Genomic DNA, 14,431 nt, shown 5'->3' on the forward strand with positions numbered 1-14,431 from the left:
ACTTAAATCTATGGATGAGAAACAGAATTTTACCCCAGGACTGCCCCTGTATACTAATAGACAGAGGCAGCTCCTAAGTGCATTATCCCATGCATGGGTTCCCTCAAATTATCTATGGCATGATCCCAGTTATTCTTATTAGGGGTAATATATTATCGACCATGGGATAGATAAGGCAGATCTATAACCAAATTGGATAGGTTATTTTGAGTATAAAAAGGGAAATTGGCTAGGCTTAAAATGGCCCACAAGGGCAGCTAGCCTAGTACTTAACTATGACCCTAGACATATTTCTTTTAGGCACAGTATTATTATTATTATTATTACTGCTACTACTGTCATTGTATTTTAGGTACTTCTGTTTCCTCGGTTGTGGCATCACTTCATGGCAGTAGTGTGAAGAGCCAGGAGAGAGTTACCTTTCCATTTCAGAACAGTATTGGCAGCCAGGACTCTCGAACTTCAACATCAGTGAAGCCATGCCCCAGTGTCTCTGCATTCTACCAAGATTTGGCAAAACACACGCTGGGTTGTGCTGCAGCAGAGGTGAGTAATAAGCAACCTCCTTCTGTCTGCACATTTGCTCCTTAACTGATCTGATAAACTTTACATGAGAACTCTTAATCATATATGATAAACCTTCACCATTGTTTTCTCAATTGTTTTTATTGAAAGTTTTAACAACTAAACATTTATATATAATAGAAATATTATAAAACAAATATACATATCTAAAGAACAATAATAAACAACTAAAATAACTGTTTACAATGGTGTATATTGTAAAATAAGCTTTTTAATCAGAAAAAGAGTAGTTGTTAGTTAATTATTAAATGTCTGTTTATCCAGCAGTTCTTTGCTGACTTTTCTTGCTAATGTTAAGATACTCCATAAAAGTGGGTATTTTATTTTCATGACACAAGTGAGAAGAGGCATATTAAATAAAATAAGAGATTTGGTCAGCATAAATTTATCTTTAAAAACAGACTATAAGAGAGAATTCATATTATCCCAGTATGTTTTAAGTTTTATAAAGTCATAAAAGATATGCTGCCAGTCAGCTTTAACATTTAGTTTATATCTCCAGCATCCTATGTCTTTATTATACATCAGTTCAGCTTTATGTGGTGTGATAAAGGCTCTGTGTAAGTACTTCCAAGAGAATGTCCTCTACCTTAGTGATGAAGTAGTTTGTTTTGAAGATTGGAGTATTAGTTTTTTATCATCTTCACTTGGGGAGTTATTATTAGCAAGTCTAAAATAATCCCAATAGCTTTCTCTGTGACATACTGTTGATTTCTTAAATACCTTGTATATTTTAGATAGAAGTCCCTTTCCAATTATATTCCGGTGCATTAGAGCAACGTGTAAATCAATGAATGGGGGAAATTTTTCTAACTATTGGTTGCATTAGATTAATCTTCTGTTCAACAAATTGTCTGCAGTTTTGAATTTCTAACCACCTATCTTTGCTTAACTCAAACTTATTAATGATATGGTCGACATTTTGTAACTTCCCATTGTCTAGTAATTGATACCAGTGCAACAGGTTTTTGTCGTTAAATGTACTCATTGTTATTAAATTAAATGTATGAATACTATTTTGAGTATAGGCAGTCAGAAATACAAAGAAAACCCATGCTTTTATATTCAGGGTTCCAGGAAATGATTTTTAAAGGATGTTGTTATCATATTAATATAATAATAGTTAACTGGTCTTGTTTTCTATAAAAGTCTTTTACTAACCAATGAAATTTATTAGTATCTATTCTAGTATAATATGATTTTGTTAAATTATTGTATTTATACCAAATGCCTCCCTGAATATCTTTCCATTTGGCATTATAATTCTTATTTAACCAAGAAATTATTGTCTTAACAATTGAGTATAAGGAATATAATTCTAAATCTGGAAGACCAGTACCACTTGAGATCCAATCTTTAATGTAATGGTTTAAAGCCAATCTAGGCTTATTAGGAAACAATAAAAATCTTAGAAACAAAGAATTATACTCTTTTACATTACATATTTTTTAGGAGTGGGAGGGATAACAATTGTATTACATGGAGAATTTTAGGAATGATAATCATTTTAATTAAGGAGATTTTCTCTTCCATACTGAAAAAATGCAATCTGTTTATTAAGAGTTTGTTTTATGGAATTTTATTTATTTCCAGTGTGATGACCAGGGAAGTCCATTGGGCCAAGCAATGCCCAATTTCAGTGGAGGCCGGGGGAGAAAAGCTCCAAAAAAGTTAACAGAATTTAAAATATTATGGAATATGCAGTATACAGAAACATAAATATACAACTTAAAATACAAAATCAGGGAATATATGTTTAAAAAACACATGTTAAAATGTAGACAAAATAAAAAGTAATACAGATAATGTAATTAAAAGTACAAATCATAAAGTGTTTATACAAGTTTAGTGTTTGTTCTAACAATGCTGTTAATCAGAGGTGATAGCAGATGAGATTGAAAGGAGGTTTGAAAAAGATGACACTGTAATTTAGGTGGGAAGAGAGCAAAAACAGTCCCAGTTTGAGGTAGGGTAAGAATGGAGGAGAGATTTGAAATTATAGTGGTTGTGAGTACAGCGGAGAGAGGGGGGAGAGCATTCCATAGTTTTGCTAAGGAGTGTGATAGAAGTAATTGGCCAGGTGGGCGAAGGGGTTTATAAATTTTAAGGAAGTTTTGGTTTGCAGATCTAAGAGTATGACTGGGAAGGTAAGCGGTTAAAAAAGATGAAAATGAGGGGCAGATGGGAGGGTTGGAATATGAATTTGTGAGCAGTAGTGAGTTGTATGAATTTCAGGAAATTAGGAAGCTCAAGTGAGTTTAGGGAGTGGAGGGAATAGCACTGATGGGTAGAGTATTTGGACCCTGTAGCAAATTTACAGACTTTGTTATAGCAGGCTTCCAGTTTGTTTTTAAGTTGGAGATGAGCAAGTAGAGGGGTACCATACATAAGAGAGGGAGCAGGTAGGTGGAGGCTAGAGTACATCTGGTAGAAGTGGTTAGATAGCGATTTTGTCTGTACAGCAGACGTAGTTTTTGGTGGTTTTTTTTATATTATTTTGGATGTGGATATCAAATTTTAAATGGTCATCAATGTTGACTCAGAGGAGTTTGGTGTGAGGTACAATAGTGTTATTGTGGCTTTTTTATTTTAAAGGAGCTTTTGTCTATGGTGAAATTTCTCGAAAGGGAGAATATCATGATTTTTGTTTTGTTAGTATTGAGAGCAAGGTAGTTGTTTAGCATCCAAGTTTTGGTATTGTAGAAGGCTGTTTGGGTTTTTTGAAGGAGTTCGGAGGGAGAGTTTGCTGTACAGATGATTGTGGAATCAGCATAATGGATCAGTGTAGCATTATCTGTGGATTTGTGAAAGTTATTAAAGAAAATATTGAAAAGTAACGGGCCAAGAATAGAGCCTTGGGGACACGAGGGGGGGGGGATTGTTTGAGAAAGGATGAAGTGGAATTTTTCCATTTAACAGCTTGTTGTCTATTGGAGAGCTGACTTGTAAACCAGGCTACGGAGGAAGGAGAGAAATTGAGGGAGGAAAGTTGAGATAAGAGTAGAGGATGTGAGACCGTGTTAAGTTATTATAATTAAGGGTTGTTAAATCTTTAATATTATCAGACAATATTATTCCTAAGTAATTTTACCATCTTTCACAATGCATTTATGCAATATCTTATCTGTTTTATTAACATTACAATTAACAGGTAGTATTTTAGTCTTATTCTCATTAATCCGAGCCCCAATTCTTCTGGAATATTTATATTGCTTGGAATACTGCAATAAGAGAAGAATTGCAATCAGTCAGAGATAATAGGATGTAATCTGCAAATAATTGTATTTTGAGGATTAAATTATTATTTATTAGTATGCCATTGATATTATTATTTGATCTTATATAATTTGCAAAAGGTTCCAGAGCAAATAGCAATGGTGACTGGGCACACCCCTGTTTAGTACCTTTAGTAATCATGATTGATTGGGAAGTATATGAGCCTATCTTAATGTATGCAACAGAGTTTTCATAGAGAAGTTTGATTAATTGTAAGAAATTATTTGAAAATTACATTCCTCCAGTACTAATAACAAATACTCCCGATTAACTGAATCAAATGCACTACTGATATCCAGACTAACCAAAGTTAGTTTTTGTTTTGAAGTATTAGTATTCAATTATTGATAGTATTGTCTTGATATTATCATGGGTGTTCCTGTTCATTATAAACACAATCTGATCATTGTTTATCAACATTGGAAGAAATTGTTTTATTCTAGAGGCATAGATTGCCATGAATATTTTATAATCTACATTTAATAATGAAATTGGTCAGTATGAAGAACATTATGTTGAGTCCTTGTCAGGTTTTAAAATTGGGGATATTAGGGTGGATTTCTAGGATGGTGGTACCCTTGTATGTCCTTTAACTATTGAAAATACCTCTAGTAAAATACTCAAGGCATCCTTAGTCATCATTTTATATAGTTCAGGTATTATACCATCATTTTCAGGTGCCTTATTGAGTTTTAATTTATTACTCTGAATTTTGGGTTCAGACATTGATATAGGATTGTCAGTTATTTTATTTGATCTTCTGGCAGTTTATTTTCAGTATATTTTTATAAATGTTTTGATTAGATCTTTTATATCCATTGTTGATTTGTGTTGATTAATCTTTTTAAAATGAGACCTGAAAAGAGGAGATTCAAAGATGACTGCACATTGAATAATAGCTTAATTCTGGCTCTCCCTGTCTGAAAACAGAAACTTAACAATGGATCTAGATTTCTGGTTAAATTGCAGTAACTGGCTAGTAAGTGCACTGCCTGGATGCTAGGAAAAAATAAATATAAAGGACCTGGAAGAAAATCAGCTGCAAAAGATGAGGAAGAAACAGACTGGGAGGACTACTGCCGTTCAGGACAAAGCAGTAAAAGATCCAGACATGACTTCAGTAACCTAAAAGAGAGTATAAAGCAGCTGCACACAGAACTGGTTAAAATAAACAAAACATTGATGGAGTGCATCAACACAATAAAAAGCTGGAAAAATGGAAGAGGCTTTAAACAGATATTCAGATAAGATGGCAGAAGTGCAAAACTCAGAGGCTGAAATGAGGAAAAGGCTAACTGAATAGTAGACTGCACAAGAAGAAATACTTAAAAAATAATAGAGTTGGAAGATAGTTCACGTAACCTGAGATTTTATGTTGTACCAAAGAAGTTGGAAGGAACAAACTGTATTAATTTTATGAAAGCACAAATAAGTAACTGGACTGGTATTCCACAACAGGCACTGTGAATTGAAAGGGCACATAGTTTGTATGCTCTGAATCTGGTTACTATAAAACAAACTAGATCATTAACAGTAAATATGCAGTCTTATCAGCAGAATGAGTTGATTCTGACAGAACTGTGGCAGTAGGATAAAGTGGTACAAATAGGAGACAGTGGAGTGTTTGTGGAAAATGACTACTCATTGTACACCAGGCAGAAGAGGAGTAAATATATTCCATTATTTAGGGAGTGTCAAAAAACAGGCATGAGATTCAAAGTGCTGTACTGAGCCATCTTCAAAGTGTTTTTCAATGGAGAAAGAAAATAATTTCTGATGAAGTGCATGCTAAGGAGGAAATAGAAAAGTTTGTCCTACAAAGGGTGAGCTGTGAATCAGAAGGATGTTCTGCTTCATATTGTCCTGGTGATAAGGACTACAAAGAGACTAAGCCTGTGAAATCCTTTACACTGTTTTAGTTTCCTGAGAGAAGGAAGAAAACATAAGAATCAACTAGAAGAGTCAGGAATATGTTGAAAATTAAACCGAGACAGGATTTGGGAGATGAAACAGGATTAAGGCTAGTAACTTGGAAATCGATAACTGTCGGATAATAAAGCAATAATTATGTTTGCAAAACATGAAAGAACAAGAAAATTTGAAATTGTTGGACTTCCTTGGACTTTGTTAAACTTATGGGGGAATTTAAAGCATATATCCTGCTTCATGTTATTAATGTTCAAAGAATAAAATCAGTAACTTGAAAACAGACAAATGTGGGTTTACAAAGTAATAATTATGTTTATGAAGCATGGTGAAAAAAGGATTTGGAAATATTGGATTTTTGTCAACGTTGTTAAATTTGTAGGGGACTAAAGCATATACCCTACATTATGTCAGTAATCTTCAGAGAACTACTTTGGAGAGTAGAAGGGAAAAGGTTAGTTGTAAGTAAAATAAATTTATTTTTCTTTAATGGTATTGCTTAATGTTGCATGACTTTCTTAGCAAGCTATGAAGTAAAGTTTTCTTAGTTATTTTTTAATGTAATGGGAATACTGATATAAACAGATGCTTTTTTTCCTTCTCTCTTTTTCCTTGTTCAGTTTTAAGAAATGTAGGCACTGCAGTGTGGGGGAAAGGAGGAGAATAGAAAGGTCTGGTTAAGAGAGCACAACAAAAGAAAAATTAGTGTGCTTTTTCTCATGCGTGGATTGGAAATTAATTTTAACCCAGTTTACTTGCATGTTTACTATAAAGTATATAAATGAAAAAGAATGCTGAATATTGTACATTTTTTTCTGGCAAACAAGGTATTCTTAGCAGTTTGCGTCTGGTTTGCGTGTCACAAGAAGAGAATCTGATAGAGAAATCGCTTGGAGAAAATGTTTACTGAAAACATTTAAGTGTTTTGTTAGCTGGGAGAACTATAAAGATAAGACAAAATCAGACAGCACTTACTAAAAGCACAGGCTGTATCATATGTCTTAGCATGAATGACCTTTTGTTTTGGTTGTCTCTAGCTTGTGGGTGTGGCTATCAGTTTAGAATGTTTGTTCTTGTCATGGACATTGTTTTGTGTGTTATTAAGTTAATAGGTTTTAAGGGGGCTGTACTTTTGTTTGAGGGTTTCCAATAAAACAAAAAATTCAGCAAGATGTGACATAGGCTCAAATGGAGATGCCAAGAATCAGTTGTATAAAAGATTAACCTGCCAAATGGTGCATGCTTGTAACACAAAAGCTGGAACCAAATGTTTAACAACAAGCTTTTATACATAAATGGTGGGAATAATAATCCCTCAAGAATGATTCTTTCTGTAATGTTCTTAAATGTTCATTGTTTGACAGATAAAATACAAAAAAGAAAGAGTAGTGAGCTAGATATTAAAAAATACAGAGCAGTTCTAGCTTATGCTCCAGGCGACACACTTGGAAAGAACTGAAAATGTGAATTTGATAAAGGAAGGTTTTCGGAATGGTTATTCAGCAGAATACTTGGGGCAAAGGAAGAGAAGAGTACTTAATATTAATTGCGAGAGGAGCTCCAATAATAATAATAGAGGAAAATATAAAAGATAATAATGGCAGATTTATATTAATAAGGGGCTACTGGCAAGGGAGAAGGATTACACTGGCATTTGTTTACATTCCACTGAAAACTGCTATAATAAAGTTTAAGAAAATTCTGTGAGAAATGATCAGCTTTCAGCTAGGAATATTACTTATAGGTGGGGACTGGAATTTGATTTGCAACAGTGAAGATGCATCCAGGAGGCCCATAAGGGAAAATATAAGGGTTCCTGTCACGTGATCGAAAATTGTAAATGGCAAATGCGTATTGAGCGAACCCGATTGGTTGAAATGTCGAAACGTCAAGTGCGTAACATGGAAATCGCCGTAGGGAATATTTTCCCTTTACTTCAATGAAAAAAAAATGGCAAACAAGATAGCAAAATAGATAGATATGTATCAATGTGGTTTTGTGGAGGGGAAGCAGACATTTGACAACATTAACAGAACAGTGATGGTCCAGAGGAAAGCAGAATATAAGAAAATTCCACTGTTGCTAGGTCTTACTGCAGAGAAAGCATTTGACAGATTAAGATGGTACTTTATGAGAGGAGCAATGGAAGCATTTGCATTCCCTGATAAAATTATAAGGTTGATTAGGAAGATGCATAAGGGATCAAAAGTAAAAATTAAAGTGGGTGGGGTCCACTCTGATAATCTCTGCTTGAGCAGAGGATCCAGGCAGGGGGTGTCCTGTCTGCCCTTTATTTGCATTATATTTAGAACCATTGGCAAAGAAAATAAGGGACTCAGAAATTGAAGGATGTAATTGGTATGGTAGTTGACAAAAGCTGGCTCTATTTGCAGATAACATTATTTTATACATAACAAAACCAGAAAGGGACATCACAGTGCTGTGAAACATACTGAAACAGTTCCAAGCCTTTTTTTGGGATACAAAATGAATGAAGCTAAAACAAAAGCAATAGTGGTAAACTGTGTACCCACATACAAATTGGTTCAGCAATATCCATACTTATGGGGACATGAGAAAATGAAGTATTTAGGAGTAAGGATTAAAATGGTATTGGTTTGGCAGCTAAGGATATGTGGGAAGAGGCTAAACAAAAGAAACTGAGGAAATGGAAGCTCATTTATACATATACGAGTAGTAAGATAAAAGCAGGTCAAATGTTTAGTCCCTTTAGTTTTATATACAGGTCAGAAATATTTTTATCAACCACAGGAGAAGTTGTGGTAGCAGTTAATAAAGAGCTGAAGGATTTTATATGGGAGGGGGAAGAATGCAAGAGTCAAATGGGATAATCTTATTTTTCTAGTAGAACAGGGTAGATTGGGATTACCCGAGTTGAAGAGGTATTTCAGAGCAAAACAGTTGAGGCCCCTGTACATAGCACAAGCAGAAAATTATAATTCAAAATGGAAAGAGATGAGGATAAAAGAGGGGGAAGGCTCAAGTAACAGGGAGAGACTGGGATTTTGGGTGCAGACCTTTAAGGAGAACAGTAATAATCATCCAGAATGTTATATTCATAAAGTAGCAGAAAGTATTATAAGAACTTAGCACAGGAATGAAGAAAGGAGATTCTGCAGATATGGATGACTGCAATTAGGGATACAAACAATAGGGAAGAGGGGGGCTGGAATTTATTGGAGAAAACTGGCAAAGGAACCAAAGTATTGGGAGCAAATAACTAGAGAGGGGAAGGTAATAGAATTAGAAGACGCCAAAAACTTATTTGGACTGCAGGTTAGAGATTGCCTTCCTTATCAAGGATTGATATCAGAGTATAAGCAAAGAGAAAGAATTGGGGGGGGGTCCTAAATGAAAGACAAGTACTGGTAGAGATTTTAGTAGAGTCTAGGACAGAATGCAGTTTAGAAAGGAATAATTAGTAGGGCATATAAAATATTGTATAGTAACTATAAGAATCAATCAGAGGAGATTAGGAATGATTGGGAAGAGGAACTGGATAAGCAATTCACAAAGAAACAATGGGGGATACATGTATGTCTACCAAATATGCAACAAAATCTAGATAATTTAGGATCTTTGTTTGGAAGTGTTTACATAAGTATTTTTATACCCAAAGTAGATTCCAAAGAATTTTTCCTCAGGTAGACGGCAAATGTTCGAGGTGTGATGGGGAAGAAAGGGGTAAATGGGAAAATATTTTCTGGGAGTGTAATGAGTTGGCAGACTTTAAAGATTCCCTGCAGACTGCTCTGTCAGAGATGTTGGGTGAGCAAATTGGTGTAACTAAGGAAGTGATTTTTTTTGAGCTATGATACAGAATCGGAATTCCCTAGACATAGTAAGGCCTTACTGAGTCTAATTAAGATGTCTGCCAAAAAAGCAATTATTAGAAAATGGAAATTAAAATCTAAACCAACTTTACTAGACATAGCAAAGATAGTAACATAGATAAAACAACTGGAAATGCGATCTTTAGAAAAGGGTAGGAGCAAATTACATCGGAAAAATGGGAATTGTGGGATCAATACATGCAGAGAGGGAACGAGGTTTAAAAGAAGGCAGGATTTAAATGAGCTGTGTAATGTTTGACTTGCAGTGACTGGAGAGATTATAAGTGATGTATAACCTTTGCAACTACAGTTGTGTCAACGTGGTTTGTAATGTATAATGTTTGCAACTGAGATTGTGTCAGTATGGTTTAGTTTCATTTATACAAATGTAAGATTGTCTATGTCATACATCATAATTTAATAACGATGTTTCTTGTTTAAAAAAAAAGAAAAATAGAGACAACGTTGCTTTTTTGATAGACATAGTTAGTGATTTTATAAGTTGATTAAAGCCATAAAGGTTAAGACTTGCAGAGGGAGAACCCATTCTAAGGGCTTGCCGGTCAATGTTGACATCACTAAGAGTGATAGTTTCATAGGATATATTAGTAGTTAGTAAGTGGTGAAGTTGTTCTAGTAGGGGAATATTGTTTCTTGGATGCATAGAGGGATTATTCAGAGAGTTTTATAATTGTTTAGTCTGAGCAGAGTGATAAGGATCACTGCTGTGTGAAATTTTCGTGGAATGATAGGCAAGTGAGTGACAGTCTTTGAGTTAGGAAATATAATAGTGACTCCGCTGGCTTTTCTATTTAGTCTGTCTTTCCTAAAAATAATATATCCTGGTGGGAGTATTTCAGTATTTGTAAATGACATTTAGGCATACCTCGTAATTGCAACAGGAAGTCTTTGGTATACTGGCCGGATAATGGGCTTCCACGGCAGGGGATCCTGAAGGTTACAAATACTGCAGCAGTGAAGGCAAGGACATCTACCATTATGTAAGATTATGCATAACTGTACTTTACTGGTGGGCAAGGGCCTAAGTTTGGGTGGACATTGTCGCACTTTATGATGTTGTTAGGTTGAAAGTATAGAATTGGAAATTGGGGTGAGTTAGGCTTCCAGTGAAGTTTGTTTTTGTAGATTGATATAAGTGTTGAGTACTTAAGTTTAAATAAGTTGTAAGGTAATAAAGTAATAGGTTTGGGGTGAACGTGTCATCTGTTTTTGTCAGTAGTATGGTACACTGTGGTGGAATTTGGGATTGGTTGTAAAATTTCTTTGTAGCAGGTGAAGTGAGATAATTGGTAAAGTATTGAGGAATGTAGAGGTGGAGGAAGAGCAGTTTGAAAGGCAGCTATATAGTTGTAGGGGTTAGAGAGTATGTGGATTTGAAATATCTGAGGACGTAGAGGTTTTGGATAGGCTGCTCTTATGAGGAAAAAACAAACAGTTGAAGTACATATGAAGATCAGTACCGTAACTGTGGGCAGTTGTTATATAGGAATGTATGCAGTGATAACATAATGGATGGTATTAGTAGTCAGGAACTGAGTGCATGACTAAGAAAGGTGAAGTTAAGTAGGATATTAGTGGAGTGTGATAAGACTGGAATAGGAGGAAGGGTGGTAAGGTGGAGAGGAAGGGGAGGGGTTTAATGGAGTATAAATGTAGATGTAGTGTGTGTGAGAGTAGGAATTAGGGATGGGGTAGGGGAGGTGAAATGGAGTTGGGTCTATTCAAAGTTGGGTGAGGTCTGGTCTCCTTCAAGAAAAAGAATCTTTTAAGCCATAGTACAATAAAAGTAGAATTTACAGTTGCTTGTATTATTCTTTTCTCATATTTAAAATTCTACCAAGGAGAAGGAGGTGCTGTGTTATTTTCCAGGCCTAAAACTTATTTTCTTTTGTTTATAAACTGTCCTAGGGCTGTGGGGGTCAATGTAAAATTTAGAAGTAATCTGGGTTCTAGCATGGAAGGATTAGCCACTGCAGAGTTTCACAGCTGTCTTGCCTTTGAGTGGCTACAAAGTTATTTTCTTACTGTTAAAGAATGTAGTTTACAAACTGTATGGTGCTGGTGCACTAAAAATGCTGTCTCCACACTGAGCATTTAGAAGTACAGGAATGAGATAATGATTTGAAGAATGGACCATTTGCAATACCTAGGAATGCTCTCTCTTCCAGAAAGTTTAGCATTAAACTGGGAGCTTTGGAATAAGAAATTATTTTTTTTTTTAATGTAAGTGAATTATCTGAGAATTCTGAATAGCATACAGTGTACAGTATTCCTGCAATTTTCTAGGGAAGAAATCGTAAATATTATTAAGTTTTACTCATATGAAGAGAAAAACATTGTAATAATAGCATTTAAACAAAAGTTCAGGAATTAATGTTAAGCTTAGTAAGAATTTACCATCCATTCACTTTTTGTTCTTTACAGGAGCACAATATTCTGTAGAGACTGTAGATGCTTGTGTTTCTGAGCTGAATAATATAGCCTGATACTGTGAATATTGTCACATTTCATAATTTATAACAACATCTTTTGATGTAAATATTAGCGCAACATAAGGCAGACTGTTAAGAAGTTTGTTTCACTGCTAATTCAGCTAAATAATGGTAGCAAAGAAGTGCACTTCTAAACAGGATGAATAATCCAGTTTCCAAATCACTGCATTCAGTAAGTAGTTCTAATATCCATTCAGTGTTTTATTTTAAAATAGCAAACATGTCCATGAAGCTGTATTACCTACAAACTACTAGTTTCACCCATTAAAGGGCATAACTGCATTTAAATTTGTTAACAATCTAAACTAATTTTCTTATTGGTTTTTGCTTTGTACTTGTTCATTTAAAATTTGTAAAATACATTTACTTAAAGGTTTACTTCTATGATTTGTAACTGCTTCCTCCTCTTATTTTGCCTTGCCCAAAGCTCAGGATCCAGCTGAAAAGTGTTGCTGGGCCATTGCACTTGTATTGTTAGCAAATTCAAATATAATGAAAATTTAAAAAAAATATCGGGTTCAAAATACTTTCCAGTTACAACCTTTTTTATCTTAACATTAATTTCCACTTGTTCTTATTAATCCAAAGCATAATTAATATGCAGCAAGTCTATTTCCATAAACTCTTTAAAAACATCATAAATGTACAATATATATTCATGTTATCTTTTCCATAAACATTTTTATTTTGCCTTCATACTGTTTTTTTATTTCATACAGATTAGAAGGTGCTTACTGAGTAATATATTCTATACATGTTCCTACTTTTTCATAAAAAAATTGCTTTCTTATTGGAACAGTTTACATATTTACTGCTTGCGTGCAAACAGAAACTTCTAAGCAGTTCTGTGCTGCCACCTGCTGATTCCTCTGAAGAATCACATACACGTAAATGTCCACTACATTTTCAGCTGCCTTGATGACTTCATACAGGTCTAACTTAAATGTTTAAACAAGCTCTCATTTATTTGTATTTTGTCATCAAATGAAACAAGTTGTGAATTTCAGTCATATGTTAGCATCAGTGTTTTTTAAGTGATAAAGCTATTTCTTTACAAAAAAAAAAACTGATGGCTGATATCTTCTTGTATTACCCAGTTGTCACCGAAAAATTGAAATAAGCTTCAGCACAGATGTAAATTTACCTAAGGTGATGCAATCTTCCCAACCACTTAGACAGTATACAGTATGACATCCTCATTTAAAATGAGAGTAACTAAAAAAGTAGGACTCCTAGACCCCCCCCCCAAAAAAAATGCATAAAATGAAACATTTGCCAAAATAGCAGCTCACAACTTTGCATATAATTTTGTAGTATAACATCACTGTCTTTTGAACTGTTATGCTTATGAAATAACTAGTCAGGCATTCCTCAAACATAGCACTTAGAGGGCCATTAGTTTTGACGTACACCATACCTTTCAAACTCTTAGCTCAAGGATTTTGGACAAAGTCAAAAATAATGGGGAAACAAATGTCTAAAATAGACTGAATAGCTGGTGGTTTAGCATGCATTTTCTGAAGAGTATGAAGTCTGAAACTCAAACATCTATCATTATTTAGTGACTTAAATCCTCAATGCTTTGGCAGAAAACTACAGATTTTATGAGGAGAAGACCAAAAATATAAGGCATAAATCTAGGCAATTAAGAGCTATGACATAGCTTCACATTTTTTTATTAAAAATTTCCTTCCAGGATTCAATCATCCCTATCTGTTAGTCAAGAAAAAAAAAAATCAATCACCACATCATCACCTACATAAATCAAATACTTGTTTTATTTAATTGTCTGGATTACATGTAGAGAAGTATACCAAGGTGTCTAGGAAGGTCAGGAGCATTTATTCATAGGTTCATAGGTTTATACTAGGCTATCTGCCCTAAGGCATTTATAAGCCTAGCCCAAATTTTTGTGGCTTACGCCACCCCTTATATGAAAAAATACTGTGCCCATTAGTTTGTTGTGCCTCTGTCCAGCAGTGACACAGAGATGATTCCCGGGGTAAACCTACGATCTCCCATCCACAGGTCTAGATTTCTCTTGAACAGAGTCAGCGAGGTGCTCTGCCTCACATGGACTGGGATTTTATTCCACAGCATAGGGAGTCTCTGAGTGATAAATCTATCCCTCCAGCACGTCCTATTTATATCCGTGCTAAGGTTTAAGTCGCTTGCTCTAGTGGTTTTGGTGGATTTGGATTTGTGAGGTGGAGCATGTCCATTAATTCCGGGTTGGACATGGCCTTGTATGTCAGGCACATGTCACCTCTGAGCAGA

The 14,431-nt window shown here is 34.8% G+C and overlaps 1 protein-coding gene across 1 annotated transcript in view; it reads left to right on the top strand.

Annotated features, from left to right (window-relative positions):
- The window catches only part of STARD9 (StAR related lipid transfer domain containing 9), a 1,457,104-nt gene that overhangs the window by 1,304,721 nt on the left and 137,952 nt on the right, over positions 1–14,431 (top strand). Inside the window, exon 29 of the mRNA XM_044073541.1 lies at positions 353–546. Within this exon, the coding sequence (XP_043929476.1) occupies positions 353–546 (194 nt within the window). The remainder of the gene's footprint in view (positions 1–352; positions 547–14,431) is intronic.

This window comes from Protopterus annectens, chromosome 6.part0 (assembly GCF_019279795.1).
Source record: "Protopterus annectens isolate FY-2018-M chromosome 6.part0, PAN1.0, whole genome shotgun sequence".
Lineage (NCBI taxonomy): Eukaryota > Metazoa > Chordata > Ceratodontiformes > Protopteridae > Protopterus > Protopterus annectens.